Source organism: Rhincodon typus, chromosome 10, assembly GCF_021869965.1.
Source record: "Rhincodon typus isolate 14 chromosome 10, sRhiTyp1.1, whole genome shotgun sequence".
NCBI lineage: Eukaryota > Metazoa > Chordata > Chondrichthyes > Orectolobiformes > Rhincodontidae > Rhincodon > Rhincodon typus.
The window spans coordinates 80,123,493-80,147,242 of NC_063341.1; the positions used below are offsets into that span (position 1 = coordinate 80,123,493).

The 23,750-nt window shown below is 44.8% G+C and overlaps 1 protein-coding gene across 1 annotated transcript in view; it reads right to left on the reverse strand.

The window, feature by feature from the left end:
* LOC109924952 (guanine nucleotide exchange factor VAV3-like) overlaps positions 1 to 23,750 on the reverse strand; it is a 203,142-nt gene that overhangs the window by 6,585 nt on the left and 172,807 nt on the right. The window contains exons 38-43 of the mRNA XM_048601574.1: positions 13,888 to 14,024; positions 10,077 to 10,142; positions 9,231 to 9,265; positions 7,185 to 7,301; positions 4,469 to 4,556; positions 3,106 to 3,235 (exon numbers count right to left, since the gene is read on the reverse strand). Coding sequence (XP_048457531.1) covers positions 3,106 to 3,235; positions 4,469 to 4,556; positions 7,185 to 7,301; positions 9,231 to 9,265; positions 10,077 to 10,142; positions 13,888 to 14,024 — 573 coding nt within the window. The remainder of the gene's footprint in view (positions 1 to 3,105; positions 3,236 to 4,468; positions 4,557 to 7,184; positions 7,302 to 9,230; positions 9,266 to 10,076; positions 10,143 to 13,887; positions 14,025 to 23,750) is intronic.

Consider the following 23,750-nt stretch of genomic DNA (forward strand, 5'->3'; position numbering starts at 1 on the left):
ATACAGTAACCTCCATCGTCCAGTACTTCCCCAGAGCAGAGAGACTATGCCCTGTTCATCGCAGCCTTCAATATGTCGTCAATGATGACAAACATCTGACCAAGATCATCCCCACGCCTCCACTTCTCGCCTTCAAACAACTGCCAAATCTTAAACAGGCCATTGTTCACAGCAAACTACCCAGCCTTCAGGACAACATTGACCACAACACCACACAATCCTGTCATGGCAACCTCTGCAAGACATGCCAGATCATCGACATGGACACTACCATCACACGTGGGAACACCGCCCACCACATACATGGCAGATACCCATGTGACTCGGGCAATGTTGTCTATCTCATACACTGCAGGCAAGGATGCCCCGGGGCATGGTATATTGGTGAGACCATGCAGACGCTACAACAACAGATGAATGGACACTGCACAACAATCACCAGACAGGGATATTCCCTCCCAATGGGGGAACACTTTAGTGGTCAAGAACATTCAGCTTCAGATCTTTGGGTAAACGTCCTCCAAGACGGCCTTTGGGATAGAAAAGAACACAGAATCACTGAGCAGAAAGTGATAGCCAAATTCCATACCCGTGAGGATGGCCTCAACCGTGATATTGGGTTCATGTTGTGCTACATGTAACCTCACCACACTGTTCTGTATCTGTAAAATCCTCCTTTCTGTCCTGTTTTGACACCATCACCTTGATAAATTGTTATGATCTCTCTACCTTAATTGGTGTATACAGTTTTGGATTACTTGTTACTTTGGTCAGACCCTCGGCATGTGACTCTTATACCTATCATGTTATTCCTGTCATTTGGTCTGTCTCCAGCACCACCTTATTTTTATTTTTTTGTAATTATCTCTCTGCCTCATTTAATCAGATCATCCCTTTGGTCATCCCTTCACTTGTTATTCAATCTGTCGACACTCCTCTCACACCATTTGTATGATCTTTTGATCTCTCTGTCTATAAATTCTGTGCCTGTGTGCTTCCCTTCACTTCACCTGACGAACGAACAGCGCTCCGAAAGCTTGTGATTTCAAATAAACCTGTTGGACTATAACTTGGTGTCATGTGAAATCTGATCAAGAAAGGGAGAGTGATGGGGATAGAGAGAGAGTGATGTGGGGTGAGAGAGAGAGAAAGAGAGAGAGAGCATGATGGAGACAGGGGGTGATCAGGAAAAAGAGCATGATGAGGAGAGATAGTAAGAACTGCCAATGTTGGAGTCAGAGATAACACAGTGTGGAGATGGAGGAGCACAGCAGGCCAGGCAGCATCAGAGGAGCAGGAAAGTTGACATTTCAGGTGGGGACCCTTCTTCTGAAAACATCAACTTTCCTGCTCCTCTGATGCTGCCTGGCCCTCTGTGCTCCTCCAGCTGCACACTGTGATGAGGAGAGAGCTATGGAGGAAGAGAGTATAGACTGGGAGAGCATGTGGCTTGAGGCACCAGGCTGACTCTGTACAGCAGATTTTTGTTCTGAATCTCAGGCTAATCTTTCTCTGGAAAACAGCAAATGGTCACCGAACAAAGTCAGAGATTAAAGCAGAGGAATTGGAGGGGGGAGCTGTACCTGACCAGAAGGGTGTCGAGGAAGGAGGTAGAAAGCTGAAACCGGCAGGATTTACAAATGAAAACCCACAGAATACAGAAGCAGCTAAGATAGGAATGAAAGAGAAAAGATATTAATTACAAACACACAAGATAACAGCATCATGGGAAAACACTCACTCACTTCTGAGCAAACGTTCAAAAAAGGTCAAATAGAATGGGGGCTGAATCAGTTACAACTTTTTAATAATGTCATTCCCTTCAGTTGTATTTAATTTGTAAAATGTTATCTCTACACTGGTGTCTGTTTTGCCCTCACCATTGCTCTGTATATACCACAAAAGCTTAAACAACAGGCTTTGATTTTAAAATTTTCCTCATTCTTTAAATCCCTCCTCAGCCTTGATTCTCTCTGTAACCTTACTATTCTCTGCAGCATCCTCCCATTCTGGCCTCTGGCCTGTTTTCAGTTTTACAGGCACCATCATTGACAGCTCCATTTAAACAACATTTGGATAGGTACATGGATGGGAAGGGTTTAGAGGGATATGGACCAATTGCAGGCAATTGGAACTAGCTGAGTGGACACCATGGTCAGCATGGACCAGTTTGCGCCGAAGGACCTGTTTCCATGCTGTGTTACTCTATGACTCTAGGACTCCAGCTGATACAACAATAGGAATCACAAGCCTGGAAACAGCCAGATTCCTCTCACTCACCATCCACCATCAATTTTGTCATTCATTCATGGGTTATGGGAGCAACTGGCTAGGCCAGTATTTATTACCCATCACAGGGGGGGGCAGTTTAGAGTCAACCACATTGCTGTGGTCTATCGTCACATGTAAGTCAGACACATAAGGATGGCTGTTTCCTTCCCTAGAGGACATTAGTGAGTCGGGTGGGCTTTTCCTAAAAATTGACATTATTAGACTCTTAAATTCTTATTAGATTCAAAATTTCACCATCTGCTCCAGCATGATTGAACCTAGGTCTCTAGAACATTAACCTGGATCTCTCTATTAATAGTCTAACACTGATAACATTAGACCATCATACTAAATTGGAAGGATACAGAGAAGATCATTAGACCCAATGAAGACAGAATGCTCCATCCCTCAATGAGCTCAGACATGAGGTGAGGAAACTCCTCTCAGTGGGGGGCAGCTTTGGGAACCATCGATCCAAAGAGCCCTGTTCCTCCTGTACTCGCTGTAATCTCCACACGTCACATCTCCAATTACTCAGGCCCTGGAGACCACAATGTGATTTCCTGCAAGAAATCACTCTCATTTCCATTTGAATGAAGCAACATGAACACTGACCACTGTTTCTCTGGGGAGCCTGCTCTACTGATTACCCATGAATACACTGGAATATTGATCCCCAGATCACACTGGAATCTGTCCCTTTGAGCTCAGGGTTTCCTGATCTAGACACAGTGAGGCAGCTGGTCAGGGAGGACCTGATCTAATTTGACTGATTCCACCATTTGAGTTGTTTAGATCATAATTACCAAGTGGTTTAAGGGGATAAATACTCACAAGAGCCCCGACCACGGTGAGCTCTTTGAGCCAAGCCATCCTGAGGGTCTTTGTAGGGGTAACGTAGGGTGGTGTCCAGGGAGCGGAACCCCTCTTTCAGTGAATGATATTTGTAATATTCGACAAGTTCCTGTGAATAAATAACACGTTGGTCATTAATCTGTTGAATCACCAGGTATGTTACACAATCAAAAAATGAAAGGGCACAGACAGACTATTCGTCCCATTGTGCCTGGGCCAGCCCTTTGAAAGAGCTGCGCAATTCACTTCACTGCCTCCTGTCTTGAAACTGATTGTTTTTTCCCAGAAGCTCTTTGCTGTTTTAAACTTTGCATTTGGTGTAATAACAGTGAAATCAAGCTTGTTTAATGGGACCTCACACTCTACAATCCCGCAGGGTACAACATGCAAAGGTTTCCTCAGTGCTCTGACACTGATCCCTCCTTTGATTCCTGTACACCATACTTACTACCGTGGGATCACAAATATGTGGAATTGATATCAGGATAACAGCATGAAGCACTGTGCTCATCTCCTTCTCTATGTTAACACCGTTTTACAGTCTGGTTAACTCTATCACTGAAAATGCCAGGTACCAGGCTATATCCCCTGGACCATTACAGATATGGATGGTCAGCTTTCACACATACCACAAGTCCCTGACTCTGAAAAAAAAACTCTGACTTTGTATTCATATGGATCAGTAATACTCCATGTTCAGGGGAAATGAGTGAGTGATCACAGCAGGAGACTCCGAGAATATTCCTCACACCTAACATTGGTGGGGTCCAGGGCACCAGAGGTCATCCCACAGTAATCAACCATCAGCCTTGGAATACACAGAGAGCCAATCACATACAACACCTCCATTTCACTGAAGTTACCCCTCCCTCTTTCCTGTTCATCGATGGAAACCCTCGACCCCCTGGCAAAATAAACATGATTCCCATGCTCAGTAGCAGCAGTGTGTACCATCTACAAGATACACTGTGGAAATTCCCAAAGCTCCTCAGATAGCACCTTCTAAACCCACGACCACTTCCATCCAACAGGACAAGGGCAGCAGATACATGGGGACACCAACCCCCTGCAAGTTCCCCCCAAAGCCTCTCATCATTCTGACTTGGAAATATATCGCTATTGCTGCAGTGTTGCTAGGTCTCGTATTTTCTTCTCAAAGACATTGTTGGTCTACCTATAGCACATGGACTGCAGCGATTCAAAAACACAGCTCACTACCTTCCCAAGGGCATGTAGTGATGGGCAATTAATACTGGCTCAGCCTGTGACACTCAGGTCCCTGGACTGAATATCGAAAGAGAATTATTTCTGAAGCCAAGTATTTGGCTTTAACATTACTCACGGTTAAAGCATGGAATCGCTTGTTCTCGGTAATGTGAAATGATGAATCTCTGGAAATGATTTTGATGTGTTTTACCTCATTGTTGTACCTGTTCAGAGAGTGAGAAATGGATGTGAGGCAGACAGGGTCACACACAGATTCAAAACCATAACTTTGTCATCTGTTTAATCTTTCAAGAACCTCATAATACTTTTCAGGGGAACTGTGATGAGGGTGAAGTTCAGAAACAGGCCACTCGGCCGACTAACTCTGTACCAGTGTTTACTGTTTACACCAAACCCTTTGTATTCTCAGGATCTTATCTGACTCTTCTTTGTTCCCTGTTCCCGGTTCCTGGTTCCTGGTTCCCGGTTCCCGGTTCCTGGTTCCTGGTTCCTGGTTCCTGGTACAGTTCCCACCCACAAGTGTCTATTGCCCTCACCCATCTCCTCAGGCACAAGCTTTGAACCACTTTCCAAGTATTTATTTCCAGATTGGATTGATTAGTAATTATATTTTTATTACCCATTGATTCTCCAATAAGTGGAAAGGCTGTCTCCATGTTTACCTGATACAAACCACTCAGCATCTTTAAATCTCGTTAAAATTTTATTTCTCTCACACTGTCAAGGAAACTAGACACACCAGAAAAAGTATTCAGAAATATAATAGGGCTAAACGACCTATAAATTCCCCGAACCTGATCAGGTGTATGCATGGTTATTAAAGCAAGTGGCTACAGAGATAGTGGAAGCTGGGAATAATCTGCCAGGAATCCTTAGATTCTGGAAAAGTCCCAGAGGATTGGAAAACTGCCAATGTCACACCTTAATTTTTAAAGGGGAAGAAGACAAGAAATATGTAACCATATGCTGAAGAGCTTAATGGTTGTTACTGGGAAAATGTTTGACTTTATTATGAAGGATGTAATAGAGCATTTATAAATAAAGCTTACAAAACATAGGGGCAGGAATAGGCCATTCAGCCCATCAAGTCTGCTACACCATTCAGTGAGACCATGGCTGATCTGATAATCCTCAACTCCACTCTCCTGCCTTTTCCCCTTAACTCTTCATTCCCTTCCTGATTAAAATTCTGTCTCAATTAGCCTTGATTATACTAAATGACTCCACCTCAAGAGTCCTCTGCGATAAGGAATTTCACAGATTAATGACTGTCTGAGAGAAGAAATTCCTCCTCATCTGTCTTGTGAAAAGGTGAGAAAGAGCAAAGAACAATACAACACAGGAACAGGCCCTTTGGCCTCCAAGCCAGCACCGACTCATTTTGCCCTTCCATACTAAAATTGTCTTCACTTACAGGATTCATATCCCTCTATTCCTTTCCTATTCATGCCCTTGTCCAGGTGCTCCTTGAATGCTGTTATTGTGTCTGCTTCCACCACGTCCTCTGGCAGCGCATTCCAGGCACTCACCACCTTTTATGTGAGAAATGTGCCTCTCACATCTCTTTTAAATTTCCCCCCTTGCACCTTGAACCTGTGTCCCCTAGTAATTGACCCCTCCACCCTGGGAAAAAGCCTCATACTTTCCACTCTATCCATGCCATTCACAATCTTATAAACTTCTATCAGATTGCCTCTCAACCTCCTGCGTTCCAGTGAAAACAAATGACCCGAAACGTCAACTGTCCTGCTCCTGATGCTGCCTGACTTGAGTGTTCTTCCAGCTCCACACTGTGTTGTCTCAGTCTATCCAACCTTTCTTCATAACTAAAATCCCCCATACCAGGCAACATCCTGGTAAACCTTTTCTGTACCCTCTCCAATGCACCCACATCCTTCTGGTAGTGTCGTGATCAGAACTGTACACAATATTCCAAGTATCGCCTAACTAAAGTTCTATAAAGCTGCAGCATAACTTGTCTATCCTTATACTCACTGCCCCTTCTAATGAAGGCAAGCATGCCATAGGCCTTTTTTACTACCTTATCTACCTGTGCTGTCATCTTCAGTGATCTGTGGACCTGTACACCCAGATCCCTCTGCATCTCAATACAGTTAAGGGTTCTGCCATTCACTGTATAATTTCCACTGTACTTCACCTTCCAAGATGCATCACCTCACATTTGTCCAGATTAAACTCCATCTGCCATTCTTCTGCCCATGCCTCCAACCGATCTACATCCTGCTGTATCCTCTGACAATCCTCCTCAAAATCCGCAACTCCACTAATCTCTGTATCATCTACAAACTTACTAATTAGACAAGCTACATTTTCCTCCAAATCATTTGTGTAGACTGTGAACAGCAAGGGGTCCCAGCCCTGATCCCTGTGGAATGCCATTTGTGCAGGCCCTCCGTTCCAAAAAGCATCCTTCCACTGCTATCCTCTGTCTCCTATGGCCAAGCCAGTTCTCTATCCATCTTGCCAGCTCACCCCTGATACCTGTTATTTCTCCTTGTGGGAGAGTCTAGGACCAGAGGGAATAATCTCAGAATAAAGGGTTGCAAATTCTCCACCTGTAACAGGATCATTCAGTACCTTCAGCACATACCATCCCAACTTCCTCTGCTCCTGCACCTCCTTTGGCATTGTACTCCCTGTTTTAGATTTTGTTTTGCAGTTCTTGACAAGTTCACTTCAATGGCACAGTTAAAACAGCTCGACTTCCTAATGACCTGAACCCCAAGCAATTTCTCTTTTCTTTAAGTCTTTGCCTTGGTGGGGAATGGACACAGAAACAACACAAACTGTGCGATTCAACAATGACTCACTTGACGCTGATGGCATATTCCCCACACTCTTTCACCCTCTGCCGGATCAGGAAGGTGCTACTGCCACGGTTGATCAGCTCATTCTCAGCTTGCAGCCGTTCCATTGGCCCTGCGTACCTGACCAATTACAGAAACAGTTTTAGTGATTGTTTATCGCTGGAATGATTTTCACAATCAGCCGAGAAAGATTTGCATTTCCCCACCGCCTTTCAATATCTCTGAATGCCTCAAAGGATTTACTACTAAAAAAGTACACTGGAACTTCAGTCCCTGTCATAATGTGGAAAACAACTGAAGAATTGTGCACAACAGGATCCCACAAATTGTTATAACACAGAGAAAGACTATTTATAAATAATGCTCTATCTTGAATAACTATAAGACAGGACCACCAGGGTACACTCACCTCATTTTAAACAGCAGCTGCCTGAGGTATTACCACCAGGTGGTACTCCCTCAGTACTGCCCCTCTGACAGTGCGGCGCTCCCTCAGTACTGGCCCTCCGACAGTGCGGCACTCCCTCAGTACTGACCCTCCGACAGTGCGGCACTCCCTCAGTACTGACCCTCTGACAGTGCGGTGCTCCCTCAGTACTGCCCCTCTGACAGTGCGGCGCTCCCTCAGTACTGACCCTCTGACAGTGTGGTGCTCCCTCAGCACTGACCCTCTGACAGTGCGGCACTCCCTCAGTACTGACCCACTGACAGTGTGGCACTCCCTCAGTACTGACCCTCCGACAGTACGGCACTCCCTCAGTACTGACCCTCTGACAGTGCGGCACTCCCTCAGTACTGACCCTCTGACAGTGCGGCTCTCTCTCAGTACTGACCCTCTGACAGTGCGGCTCTCTCTCAGTACTGACCCTGTAGTAGTGTGTAATAGCAGGCTATGTGATAAGACTACTTATTGTTAGCCACTAACAGTCCCCATTAACAGCTATTCACTGTCCTAGCCAGATAGTTATCAACTCCTTTGTCTATCCAACTGTTCTTCTCTTCTCTTTCTTCGGGCTCTATCCTTTATCGTATCATTTACTCACCAACCAATCCCCATACTCTACCATCTGCATATAAACTGACATTTCCCCAGCTACCATCAGTTCTAAGGAAGGGTCACCGGACCCGAAACGTTAACTCTCCTCCATAGATGCTGCCAGACCTGCTGGGCTTTTCCAGCAACTTTGTTTTTGTTCCTGTTCCTCCTGAACTCGCTGTAATAACCACATATTACATCTTCAATTACTCAGGCTCTGGAGACCAAAGTGTGATTTCCTGTGAGGAATTGCTCCTGTTTCCATCTCAAATGAATCAACATGAACAGCTTCCACTTTCTCCCCAGGGGCCTGCTCCATAGATTACCCACAATCACACTGGAATATTGATCCCCAGATCAATATTCCAGTGACATGGTGGCTCAGTGGTTAGCACTGCTACCTCACAGCGCCAGGGACTTGGGTTCCATTCCACCCTCGGGCGACTATCTGTGTGGAGTTTGCACATTCTCCCCATGTCTGCGTGGGTTTCCTCCGGGTGCTCCAGTTTCCTCCCACAGTTCAAAGATGTGCAGGTTAGGGTGGACTGGCCATGCTAAATTGCCCGTAAAGCCCAGGAATGTTTAGGTTAGGTGGGTTAGACATGGGAAATGTCGGGAAATGGGTCTGGGTGGGATGCTCTTCGGAGGGGTGGTGTGGACTTGTTGGGCCAAATGGCCTGTTTCCACACAGTAGGGATTCTATGATCACTCTGGAATCTGCCCCTTCCAGCTCAGGCTCCTCATGGTTTCCTGACCTGGACACAATGAGGCAGCTGGTCAAGGATGACCTGATTCACTCACTGGATAATCCGACAAACAGCAACTTCATTAAACTGCCCATAAATGGTTATGATCCTTTCAGCTAATGCCAGTCTCAACTGGGCCAAGCAAATCATGAACTCCAATGAATTGACACCCTTTAATCTGCTTGGTTATTCAGCAATCTCAGGACATCAAGCCTCCTTGTTTTTACAGTAATCAGTTTAACAGTCTGTTGGATCACAAATACATACCATGGGAATGCAGAGTAATCTGTGGGTTTTGGGACCTGAGGACAGAATGAGGAACATGAGTCAGTGAACAGTAATCCCAGAAAATCAGCTCACACACATTGAGGCCATACTGCCTTATCCCCACAGGTCATGGTCATTGCCAGGGGCTATATTGCAGACTCCTCTCCCACCAACACCAAAGGACCACATGTTGCTGGTCGTCTCTCTCTCTCACATCCCCCGCTTGGTGACACACTGTCCCTCACAGACACTGAATGCCACTGACAGGGATGATATTGGTAAAGGTGGGAAATGTATTTACGTACAGTTGCGTACAGTTCTGGTCACCGCATTATAGGAAGGATGTGGAAGCATTGGAAAGGGTGCAGAGGAGCCTTACCAGGATGTTGCCTGGTATGGAGGGAAGGTCTTAGGAGGAAAGGCTGAGGGTCTTGAGGCTGTTTTCGTTAGAGAGAAGAAGGTTAAGAGGTGACCTAACAGAAACGTACAAGATGATCAGAGGATTAGATAGGGTGGACAGTGGGAGTCTTTTTCCTCAGATGGTGGTGGCTAGGACGAGGGGACATAGCTTTAAATTGAGGGGTGATAGATATAGGACAGATGTCAGAGGTAGGTTCTTTACTCAGAGAGTAGTAAGGGCGTGGAATGCCCTGCCTGCAAAAGTAGTAGACTCGCCCACTTTAAGGGCATTTAAATGGTCATTGGATAAACATAGGATGATAATGGAATAGTTTAGGTTAGATGGGCTTCAGATTGGTTTCACAGGTCGGCGCAACATCGAGGGCCGAACGGCCTGTACTGCACTGTAATGTTCTATGTTCTATGTTCTATGTTCTATGTACTTACACAGGGCAAGGGCTTCACTGAGTCACTTGGAAAAAATCCAATTTCCCTCGTTGTCAGATTTTTACCCTGAAACAAGGACAGAGATATTTAACTAACACAGTGAGACACACACACACATACACCCACACATACACACAGACAGACCCACACCCACACACACACCCACACACTCCCTCACTCCCACACACCGTGGAATACTCACAGACACACAGGCAGGAACATTCACTCAAAAACACAGGATTATGAAGACACAGGATAGCACACTCTGACAGACACAGATGTGATACAACACAGACACATACACAAACCAGGATATCGCAAGGCGCAAAGTTGTTAACATCGTCTCTTGTTTGTGGGATTAAGAGAGGCAATTTAGACCATCGTGTCCTTTCTGAAACTCATGAAGAGCTTCCAGTTAGTTTTGCTGTGCCCCCCCAATCCTTTCCCCAGTTTTGCAAATCAATTTCCTTCAGATAATAATGCAATTCCCTCTTGAGAGCCTCAACTGAACCAGCCTGTGGGACAGTCTCAGTGTATTTCAGACCTGAACCACTCACTGTATGGAAAAGCTTTCTTTCCTATCACATTGCTTCTGCCCACTAGACACTCTGACTCGTGATCTTTCTACCAACAGGAACAGTATCTCCCAATCTACTCTGTCCTGATCACTGCTGGTTTTCAATGTGTTTATCTGTAACTGAAGTCCCTCATCCCTGGAGCCATTCTCCAGAACCTTTTCTGCACTTGCTCCAATGCCTTCACATCTTTCCTAAAGTGTGGCTGCAGGCTGGGGTAGCCATGGTAACTGTGGCGCCATAGGGATAGAGTTGGGGGAGGTGATGGAGTTGGATCTGAGTGGGATGATCTTCGGAGGGTCAGTATGGGCTCGATGGGCCAAATGGCCTGTTTCCACACTGCGGGGATTGTACATATGCAAACGGGACACAATCCTCCAGTTGCGGCTGCTGCTCTGTGCCGGTTTATCATTCTCCTGCAGTAGAGGAGGCTCTGCCTCTTGCTAATAAAGCCTGGTGTCCTGTATGCTTCACTGACCGTGTTTATAATCCGACCTGCCAATTTCAATCATTTGTGTCCATTTACCCATTGGGATCCCTCTGCTCCAGCATCCCTTTTACCAATGACAGCTTCAGTGTTAGTGAACAGACCAGTGGGTCTGGTCTGTCCCTCCTGGCTATGGCGGCGATGTAGTGGCTTTGAAGTCAGTTTTGGTAGTGACAGCACGGTGGGTCTGGTCAGGAAATCCTTTGGTGACCTCACGGGCAGCTTCGGCAATGGCCTGTCACCACTTCACAAACCCAGGAGCCACGGAGCGAACAGAAGATGTACTTTGTCCAAGCTTTTCCTCAATTATTTCTTTTTATAATTTTTGTCATTAAAATGGAGATGAATTATGGCAACTTATATAAATCTCACTGTATTTTCATAAATACAAGTGACAATTGCCATTCTATTCTATCTGATATTAGAGCTCCTTGTTCTTTTGAAGCAAATGTACAATTTTTGCAATTTTCTGCCTTAAATGTCTCTTTGTCAATCCCACCAGCCTGTATCTGTATCTGTATCCTCCTGAAGCCTCTCACCGACCCCTCACAGTTTGCAATCTTTTCATTCTGGTGCCACCTGGAAATGTCGAGACTGGGCAGTGTCCACTCTTCATAATGATTGAAGGGAACCCTCAGGAATCCCAAAATAAATCTTCCTCCAAACCAAGAAACAACCGAATGTTGCTACTCTCTGCCTCCTGTTGCTCAGCTGACTCTGTGCTGTGATTGTCCTCCACCCTCTATAAGTCTCAGACAAACTCAGTGTAGGACACATTATCAAACACAATTCACACAACCGGGTAGGTTACATCAACCAACACCACCAGCATCAACTCTTGTGCTATCAAATACCTCAGAACATAGAACAGTACAGCACAGCACAGGCCCTTCGGCCCACGATGTTGTGCCGACCTATTATCCTACTAAGATCAATCTACCCTGCATACCCTACATTTTACTATCCTCCATGTGCCTATCCAAGAGTCGCTTAAAAGTCTCTAAAGTATCTGACTCCATTATCCACCGCTGGTAGAGCATTCCACACGCCCACCACTCTCTGCGTGAAGAACCTCCCTCTGACATCTCCCCTATACCTTCCTCCAATCACCTTAAAATTATGCCCCCTTGGAATAGTCATTTCCGCCCTGGGAAAATGTCTCTGACTATCCACTCTATCTATGCCTCTCATCATCTTGTAAACCTCAATCAAGGCACCTGTCATCCTTTTTCGCTCCAATGAAAAGAAGACCTTAGTGCAATTTATTAAACCTGTTTCACCCCTAATCAAATCCGCGCTAGATTTACTAAATGAACTGCCAACCCCCAAACCTAAAGAATTGTTGATTACTTCAGTCGGGGTAATGATTTCTGAAAGATATCCCATCGCCAAGCTTAAACAGATAGGCTGAACATTGTCCCATCTTGTTTAAAGACATCTGATGACTGTGCAATTTCCCAGGAGTCTACCATTAACCTGCTCACATGGCAGGAGACAGCAATCTCTATCCCTGAGACTGTCTCCCAGTGACAGCAGATCGCTGTTACAATCTCACAAAGACTCACTTCTCACTCAAATGGAAACCTTTTGCTGCAGAACATTCTCCTCAAACCATTCTAGAATTGCTGACTTTTTTTATATGTTCACAGGATGTGGCAGTCACTGGCGAAGCAGCATATATTGCCCATCCCAAATTCTCCCCAGTGGGAGTTAAGAGTCAACCACGTTGCTGTGGGTCTGGAGTCACGTGTAGGCCAGACCAGGTAAGGATGGAAGTTTCCTTCCCTAAAGAATACTAGTGAACCAGATGGGTTTTTCAGACAATCGACAGCGAATCAGAAGGCGGCTGAGAGTCATACCAGCAGAATTCTGGGAGACATCGCCATAGTCATCACGACTGTACAGCAGGTCAGAGAGAACCTGGTGTCAAGGTATGGTTAAACCTGAAACACTACATTGCTGTTTCCCACTGTACCTCCTGCTTACAGAAAGATCTTGAATTGATGGGGAAGTGCTCTGAGGATTGGCAAATACAATTCAATACAGATAAGTGTGAGGCGTTGCACTTTGGAAAGTCAAACCAAAGTAGGACTTATACTATCAATGGTAAAGTCCTGAGGAGTGTTGTTGAACAGAGGGACCCAGGAGTACAAGTATATAGTTTAATGAAAGCCACATCACAGGTAGACAGGGTGGTGAAGAAGGTATTTAGCATGTTGGCCTTCATCGGTCGAGGCATTGAGTATAGGAGTTGAGACGTTGTTACAGTGTATAAGTCATTGGTGAGGCCGCACTTGGAGTATTATGTACAGTTTTCATCACCCTGTTATAGGAAAGACACAATTAGACTGGAAAGTATGCAAAGAAGATTTATAATGCTGCTAGGGCTAGTAGGCCTGAGTTATAGGGAGACGTTGGCCAGGATAGGACTTTATTCCTTGGAACATAGAAAAATCAGGAGTAACCTTATTAAGGTGTATAAAATCATGAGGGGCATAAACAGGATGAATGCATATAGACTTTTTCCCGGGGTGAGGAATTGAAAACTAGAGGGCATAGGTTTAAGGTGAGAGAGGATAGATTTAAGAAGGAGCTGAGGGGCAACTTCTTCACGCAGACTTTGTGGTGAATTCCCTGGAGTGGGATTTGGATCTGGAATGTTTGGGGGTATTTGCACTCTATAACAGGGTGTGTAGTAACAGACAGAGCCGTTCTCTCAGTGGGTCATTCTGGAGAAGGGTGTTCCTACCTGCCACCAGGTGGAGTGAGCTTCAGCACAGATCACCTCGAGAATGTCCCCAAGCTGCATGAGTAAGGCAGGGCCTGTGTTCCCAGGTGGCTGGGGGGTTCCATTGTATCTCCTCACCACTTGCATCTTTGGTAACCCTGAAAACAGAAAGGAGGCTCTGTCAGCTGCTACAGAATGCCTAAAGAACACAGCAGGCCATTCAGCCCATCAGGTGGTGCTTGCTCTCTGAAAGAACAACTCACTTTGTGCCACACGAAACCTTACCCCTTACCGTGACTCCCTCCATATCTACGGTCTGTGCTTTCGTCTGCCTCAGGTCACCAATTATCTTTTGAAAGCTTCCATTGATCCTCCCTACACCACACTCTCAGGCCAGATACAGTCCAGATCAGTACATTCCAGATTTGGACCACTCACTGAATTGAAATATTTACTCTCCTGTCTTATAGGATCCCTACAGTGTGGAAGCAGGCCATTCAGCCCACTGAGTCCACACCAACCCTCCAAACAGCATCCCACCCAGACCCAGTTTAATAATATCCTTCCTATAACAGGGCAACCAGAACTGCACACAGTATTCCAGAAGAGGCCTCACTAATCTGCACAACCTCAATATGACATCCCAACTCCTGTACTCAATGGTCTGAGCAATGAAGGCAAGTGTGCTAAACACCTTCTTAACCACCCTGTCTACCTGTGATGCAAATTTCAAAGAACCCCGGGGTCTCTCTGTTCTATACGTCCTGTCTTTGTTATATTTCCAAAATGTTATACCTCACATTTATCCAAATTAAACTCCATCTACCAATCCTCAGCCCATTGACTCAATTGATTAAGATCCCTTTGTAATCTTAGAAAACCTTCTTCACTGTCGACTCTACCACCAAACTTGGTGTCATCCACAAACTTACTAACCATGCCTCCTATGTTGTCATCCAAACCATTTATATAAATGACAAACAAAAATGGACCTAGAACCGATCCCTGTGGAACACTGCTGGTCACAGGCCTCCAGTCCGAAAAACAACTGCCCACTTGTCAGGCTCTGTCTCCTGCCGTTAAGTTAATTTTGTATCCAATTGGCAAACTCACCCTGAATCCCATGTGACCTAACTTTACTAATTTGTTTACCATGCGGAACCTTATCAAAGGCTTTACTAAAATCCAAATAAACAACGTCTAACACTCCGCCTCATCAATTGCTTTGGTTACTTTATTAACAAATTCAGTCAGGTTTGTGAGATGCGATTTTCCTCGCACAAAGCCATGCTGACTATTCCTAATCAATCCTTGCCTCTCCAAATGTATGTAAATCCTTTCTTTCAGAATCACCATTGAAGTATAGTTACTTTGAAGTGTCCCCTTACTGTTGAGTTACTCCATCTGGAGCATGTAGTCTCATTTCTGTCAACTGTATCTGCTGTTCCTTGAGCCATAGTGATTGATCTAATAGGACAGTGACATTTGGCTCTGTACAAAGCTTAACTTTAATGAGATGTCCATTCATATACATAAGTTCTGTCAAAAATCAAATTGGCTGCAACACTAATTTCCCCTCGGAATGGTTTGGCTGTCGTCTGCCCTGGTGGCTGCTCTACCATACGGTTTTATAAACATAGACTTCTTTTGTCATGCCTGTGAGGTTTTATTTTTTCACAGCATTGATAGTAGTCTCAGTAACAGCTCTTTGGTCGACTCTTTAAAGAGATAAAAGACACACCAACATTCAGTGTTTGTAGCCTATAACGTGGATATTGAGTTGGTTCTCTGTGACAAAGTCATCCTTCTCCCCCTGGGATAGTAGGATCTGCCGATGCTGGAGAACCTGAGATAACAAGGTGTAGAGCTGGATGAACACAGCAGGCCAAGCAGCATCAGAGGAGCAGGAAAGCTGACGTTTCAGGTCTGGACCCTTCAGAAAATGCAGAAGGAGGGCAAAATGCTGAAGAAGGGTCCAGACCCGAAACATCAGCTTTCCTGCTCCTCTGATGCTGCTTGGCCTGTTGTGTTCATCCAGCTCCACACCTTGTTATCTCAGATTGTTCCCCTGGGATTTTATTGAGAGTTTTCCTGGTCACTGCTTCAAGCACAGTTTCAATAATTTTCTCCGAAGTCAAATCTTCCATGGACTGTAATAATTCTGCCAAAGACTCATCAAGAATACTGACAACAATTCTGTCTCAAAACTCCATGGTCACAATTTTTCACTATTATTATAACATTAATTATATTAATGAAGTGATTATTAATAGAATTATCGATGGATTTCCATGGCTGCTGAACTCTTCTGTTAAATCTTGTTTGTTTAAGAATTATATTTACTCTTAGATTAAATAGATTATTAAAGCCTGCTAGAACCTTTGTGATTGTACCTGTGCCTTCTTTCATATACAATAGCATATTTACTTGTTTAGTTTGAGATTATTTTTAATTTTGGAGCAATCCTGTGCCTTAAGAAATGGTTTCTCCCAGATGTCCAATCCTGAATTCTGTGTGACCCATCTATTAAATCTTGATAGCTATAATGTGTGACAACAAGGTGCAGAGCTGGATGAACACAGCAGGCCAAGCAGCATCATAGGAGCAGAAAGGCTGATGTTTCGGTAATGTGTGTATGTCTTTTTATTTCAATAAAGCTGTTTTAAATCAATTGCATCTGAATTCACTATTTTATTTTCCACTAATTTTTAAGGATTCTGCAATAAATAAATGCTGATTACTTTAGAGCCGGGTATTTTGCATGAAGTTAGTTGATCATTTCTCAAACATGGGTGTTGCTGGTTAGGCCAGGATTTCTTGTTGACCCAGAGAAGGCAACAGGAATGTACCCTAAATATTGGCAGAGCCTGCAATGTGCATTTTCCATGAATGAATTAAAAACTGCAAATTTGTGAGCTTTAAAGCTATCAGCATTTCTGTATTTCAGAATCAAAATGGTTTTAATTTTCTTAAACATTTAAACTACATAATAGCAATGCTGCAGTGCTTTGTCTATGAGCTTTTTGAAATCTATTACAGTGATGCTGTAGTATTTCCTTCTGATTAAATGTTAATTTCTGTAGTACAGCTTTAAATTCTGTAAGCAGGTAAAATTGCATCTCTGTCCTGCTTACTGGTGAAATTCTTGCCTTTTTCCTGCACTTTCTGTCCTTTGAAAATGTTCCCTCCAATTGCAGCCACTTCTTCGTGGCCCAAAGTAAAATACAAATCAACTCCCACAACTTTTCAATCAATTTCTGTGGCTGCAGCTGAATTTGCGGTTTGAATGATTGTATCGCAATCTTTAACATTCTTTTAACAATCTTCTTCAGCAGCCCTGTTCCTGCTCAAACATGTGCTGTTAATGTCTGTTTGGTTTCAGGTTTCAGATACTGACTGACTGCCTGTGTTACCTTAAAGAGACAATGTCCTTAAAGTGGCTAACTTATTTCTCTTCTGAACAGCCTTTCCTCCTGGGTCACATGTTTTTTTTTCCATAATCATTACTTTGAGGTAAAATTGCCATTGTCCCAGATTTACCATAGGGCTGCTCTCTCATTAGAGAGAGACAACCAGCAGTGGTTTAACTTGAAGGTCACCATGCCTCAGGCGAGGGGAGAGTTTGAGAAGGTGGGACCTAGATGGTAAGCTGAGCCAAGGAATGGTTAGCTCAGTTGGTGTGATCTCTTGTAGATTTCAGGGTGGAAAGTGAGAAACATTTCCCCTCAGTTGAATGGTTAATAACCAGGGTGCAGAGATTTAAGTTAAAGGGCTGGAGGTTTAAAGGGGATTTAAAGAAGATTCTTTCACTCAGAGAGTGTTAGGTAACTGGAACACAGTGCCGGAAAGGGTGGTAGAGACAGAACCATTACAACATTGAAGAATTATTTAGATAACTACCTGAAGGACCATAACATACAAGGCTCCAGGTCTGGTGCTGGAAAATAGGACTAGAGTAGACTAGTGCTTGATGATCAGCACAGACATAACGGGCTGAAGGGCCCTTGCCCATGATGTCAAATTCTATGAAGAACCAGAGACAACACATCTCTCTCCACTGGGGCCTTGTATTAGTACAATGCATTATCCAATTCTCCATTTAAAGACCATGTGACATTACTTGATTGGGTGACGCTTCACGGAGGTTTAATAGGAACTTCTTCAGAAGCATTACATTATACAACAGGAGCGATAGTCAGACAGATTCACGAGAATGACACCTGAGCTATAAGTGACAGCTCACACAAATGAGGAAATTAGAAAGCTAAGAAACAATTTGACTGAAGTTTTGAAGATAATTAAGGTGAACAGATTGGGTAGATTGACTAGTTGGAGAATCCAGGAAGGGGGAACACAGTCTAAACAAATGTGCTGAAGGATCTCTTTCCTCAATGTGAAAAAGAAATCTGACTGTTCCAGAGAGAAATTCAGAAACACCTTTAGACAATAAAAAAATGAGAGTAGGCTTTGGAACTCCCCCCACAATCAGGAATTGATGCTGGCTGCTATTTTCATTTTAAACCTGAGACTGATGGACATTTATTATCCTGAAGTGTTTAGTGTTTATGGGGCAGGGGCAGGAGAGTGCTTTTAGGTCCCAGATCAGCAGTGACATCACTGAATGACAGAACAGCCAGAGGGGCCGAAGAACGTCCTCCTGTTTTGATGTTCCTGTTTGCACTTAAAAGTGGTACCAGCTGTGGGAATTTGCATCTGAAGAACAAAGAATTCTGTTTTTCAAGTCAAAACATGATTAGAGGGATATGAAATCTCACGAGCTCACTCGATATCTAACCATCTACTCAGTGTATCTGACAGCAGGTTACATCACTGCTGCTGAAGAACTCACAAGTGATGACAAGTGGAAACAGATTGTGAAATGTGGCAGGAACGCTGATCTCATGGAGACCGAGACCGCACTCTGAAGTAAGGTGTCGGTGGGACTCATTCCTCTATCCCTATCACTCTGTCACCAATGACAGTTCCTTCAGCTCCCAGGGTCCTAAACTCAGTAATTCACCCCCTGAACCTCACTCTCTCCCCCGCTCTGTTTTCTTTACAATGTTTCTTATAAGCTGCCAGTTTGACCAGATTTTGTTGCCAGCTGTCCAAACATCTCCTCATGCAGATGAGTGCAACTCTCTGTTAAGAGGTGATCTAATTGAGGTCTTTGGGATATTAACAGGAAAGTACAGGGTAGATAAAGATAACCTATTTCCACTGATTGGGAACTCTAGAACTAGGGGCATAGACTGAGAATTAGGGCCAGACTGTTCAGGAGAGATATTCTGCACACACAGAGAGTAGTGGAGGTTTGGAACTCTCTTCCTCAAACAGCAGTCTATGTTCATTCAATTCTTAAATTTAAATCAGAGATAGACACATTTTTATTAAGCAAGGCTACTAAGGGATATGGGCTCAAGGAGTTAGGAGTAGATGGAGTTGGGCCACAGATCTTCCATGATCTTACTGATGATGGGCCAGGCTCAAGGGGCTGAATGGCCTACTTCTGCTCCTATGTTCCTACCTCTTGCAAATCATTCACCCTCCCAGTTACCCAGATTCAAATAGATCATGGTATCATTCATCCACCTCCCACAATAATCTTAACCAAATAGAAATCTCTCTCTCTCACTTTCTAAAGTTCCAATTACCCCCTGCATTTCGGAAGAGAGAGAAAGACAGTGCCAGCACCAGGATTGGGGAGGGGTGGGGGGTGGGGGAGTGCGGTAGCGTTTGGGTCAGGAAAGGGTCCTGGGTGTCACATGCCCCATGGCGTGTGGGCAGGTCGGGTGGGTGGGGGTGGGGAGACAGTCACTGGGAAAAGCACCAGGAGGGAGGGCTAAGGGGGTGGTTTCTGAAGCCAGGCCAATCCCACAGTGCAGGAGGAGTGGGGATAGAGGGAGTGGGCAGGGGAATGGAGAATGCTGCCTGCTCTTTCACCTCCAGATTCAATTTGCAGTTAAATTGAAATTGTCAAACTGCCCGATGGTGGGAGCAACTTCACACAACGTGGATCCCAATCCAGGAACAGAACTAGCGCATTAACCAACTCACAGTGTACTTCATGGAGGATGCTATATCTCTACAAATCATTGGTCAGACTTCACTTTAAGGCAGATGTTAAAGCCCTGGAATAAGTTCAAAGGAGATTTACTGGAATGATACCAGGAAAGAGGGATTTGTACTACGAGGAAAGATTAGAGACATTGGGCTTATTCTCCTTGGAGCAGAGAAGATTAAGAGGTGACCTTATTGAGGTTTTCAAAAGTATGAACAATGTTGATAGGGTAAAGAAGGATATTCTGTTTCCAACAGTTGGTATGTCAGTAGCTAGGGGTCACAGTTTCAAGATGGTCAGCAAGAGGGCTTGGAGTGAGATGAGGAGAAACTTCTTTACTCAGAGAGTTGTTAGGATTTGGAATGTGCTGCCTGGGAGAGTGATGGAGGTGGATTCATAGGAGGTTTCAAAAGAGCTGGGTGTATATTTGAAAGTCATGACATTCGCAGACAGTTAACAGATAGGGCTGGAGAGTGTGACTAGCTGAATTGAATGGCCTCCTTCTGTGCTGTGAAACACAATGATTCTATCACTGCACTTGGGGAAGGAAAACCACTGTCCTTCCCCAGGAGAGCTCTCCATGTGATTCCAGTCCCACACTAATATCGGTTCCCCCACTAACTGCCCTCTGTGGGGGTGACAGAGAGGCTCAGTTCAATCAAACCCACTGATGGTGATTTCAGAAGGCACCTTCTCAGGTCAGAGATAGTAGGAACTGCAGATGCTGGAGTCAGAGATAACACAGTGTGGAGCTGGAGGAACACAGCAGGTCAGGCAGCATCAGAGGAGCAGGAAAGCTGACGTTTCGGGCCGGGACCTTCTTTCTGACCCCATTTCTGAAGAAGGGTCACCTTCTCCAGTCAGTTAGGAATGGACAATAAATACCAGCCTTATCAGTGACACTCACACCCTGCGGATAAAGTAATTTAACTAAAGATTGGCAGCAGCTGAAACACAAACCAATTCCAGAATTGTGAAAACTGCAGGAGCTGGCTGTGGAGATTGAGTCTAATTGTTGTGAAGGTAACTTGTGAGTGAAGCAAGTTTCAACGTGGTTCTGGCTGGTCTTTTGCCAGTAAGCCACAGAGTGTGTAGGCCGGAGGAGAGTTTCTTCCAATAGGTTCCCAGTGAGGAACTCCCAGCAGCATTTGGTTACAGGGAGAAAGGAAAACAATGTAGTTATGGCGTTTCCCCACTTCCAAACATTCTCAAACCCACTTCACAGCTGGGGGTGGATTTCTAACTGCAGAAACTATTCTAATATAGGCAAACGCCACAGGCAATTAGTGCACAGCTAGATCTCATGAGAGCAAGCAGCACTGACAGTGTGACCTGATAAATAGTTTTAGAGATGTGGAGCGAGCGACAGGTCTTGGCCTACACACGAAGGAACATGCTCCTATCCTTCCGACTGAAGTAGCCATACAGGGAGATGGGAAGTAGATTAAAAAGCAGGACCTCAATGATCGTAATGTCTTGATAAGTCCTGGTACCACGTGCAAGTGAGTTTAGAAACAGGAAAATAGGACAGATGAAGTGTTGGTATGAGAGGTAGGGTTTTAGATTCCTGGATCACTGGGACGGTTTTTGCGGAAGGTGGGACATGTACAAACAGGCTGTTCTGCACCTGAACCACATCCCTGCAAGTAGGTTTGTTAGTGCTGTTGGGAGGAATTTAAATTAGTCTGACAGGGGGAGAGGACACAGAATATCAATGAAACAGAGATATATCATGCTATAGCAAAGGAAGCGAATCAAAGTGAGTTCAGCTCTGTTGAATGTCAGGGTAATTATTGGAAACTTGGTGAGATGGATCAGAAACTGGCTTAATAATAGGACACAAAGGGTAGTGGTAGAGGGTTGTTTGAGTGACTGGAGGCTGGTGTCCAGTGGTGTACCACAAGGATCAGTACAGGGACACTTATTGTTTGTTATATACATAAATGATGGAGATGAAAATGTGGGGGAAATGTTAAGAAAGTTTGCAGACCAAGGTTGGTAGAGTGGTTAACAGTGAAGAAGGTGGTTATAGGTTACAGGAAGCTATAGGTGGGTTGGTCAGATGGGAAGACCAGTGGCAGATGGTATTTAACCCTGATAAGTGTGAGGTGATGCACTTTGGAAGAAGAAACAAAATGATGGAGTATTTAATGAATGATAGGACACTGGGTAGCTTAGAGGAACATAGGAATCTTGGGGTAATTATTCACAGATCCCTGAAGTCAGCAGAGCACGTGAATAGGATAGTTATGAAGGCACATGGGACACTTGCTTCCATCAGTCAGGGCATAGAGTGTAAGAGCAATGAGGTAATGTTGGAGTTGTAGAGAGTATTGGTCAGGCCACAGCTGGAGTACTGTGTGCAGTTCTGGTCACCTCACTGCACTCCCTCTACCCTGATGCTCAGTAGCAGCAGTGTGTAATATCTACAAGATGCATTGCAGGAATTCACCAAAGATCCTCAGACAGCACCTTCCAACCCCACAACCAATTCCATCCAGAAGGACAAGGGGCAGCAGATACATGGGAACACCACCCCCTGCAAGTTCCCGTCCAAGCCACTCACCATCCTGACTTGGAAATATATCACTGTTCCTTCGTTGTTGCTGGGTCAAGATGCTGGAATTCCCTCCCTCAGGGTGATATGGGTCAACCCACAGCAGAGGACTGCAGCGGTTCAAGAAGGCAGCTCACCACCACACTCTCAAGGGGCAATTAGGGATGTGTGATAAATGCTGGCCTAGTCAGTAACACCCACATCCCACAAATGGATAGAGAAAAGTGGTACCACGAGAGGTGGTACAGAAGAGATTCATGAGGATGTTGCCTGGAACAGAAAAATTGAGCTATAAGGAGAGACTGGATAGGCTTGGATTGTTTTCTTTAGAGCCATAAGACTGAGGGGGTACATGACTGAGGTGCATAAGTTAAGAGGGATATGGGCAGGGTTAGTAGAGAGCAGCTGTTCCCCTTGGTAGAGGGGTCAGGCCCAAGGGGGTATAGTTTCAGGGCAAGGGGCAGGAGATTCAGAGGGGCTTTGAGAAAGAACCTTTTCACTCAGCGGGTGATGGGAATCTGGAATATATCGAATGGGAAGGCAGCGGAGGCTGGAAACATTACAACCTGTCAAAAATGCTTCAAATATCATAGCATTCCGGGATATGGGACAAGTGCAGGAAATTGGGATTAGTGCACCTTTAGTAGTTGTTATGATCGGTGCAGACTCGATGGGCTGAAGGGCCTTTTCTGCACTGTATGAATCTGTGACTCAGTTTGAGTGGCAGCAAGATCGAGTGAACACTCCTTAAGATGAAAGATACTGTGGTTTCAGTGAGTGCGTCATGAACAGCTCACTGTGTAGCTGCTGCTCTGACACACACTTCACCAGAAAATCACCAAACGGCAGCAATAAACAGAAACCCACAACACATCAGCAGCAGGTCCAGGCCTTTGAGCCAGTTCCACCATTCAATGTGACACATCCAATAGTGATGGTCAATTCACTTTCCAGCTTCCTCCTCCCCCCCAATATCCTCGTTCCCTTGTCAGTCAAAGCTCAGAGGAACTCGGCCTGGAATATATTCAGTGACCTAGATCCTGTTGCCAAGTGGGGAAGACAATTTGAAACAATAACAGATCTCTGGGAGAAAACAATAAGCTTCCTCATCACTGTTTTAAAATTGCAACTTCCCTTTCTCAATCCACACATTCTCCAAATTTCACCAGGCACTCCCTCAGTGCTGACCCTCCGACAGTGCGGCACTCCCTCAGCCCTGACCCTCCGACAGTGCGGCACTCCCTCAGTACTGACCCTCCGACAGTG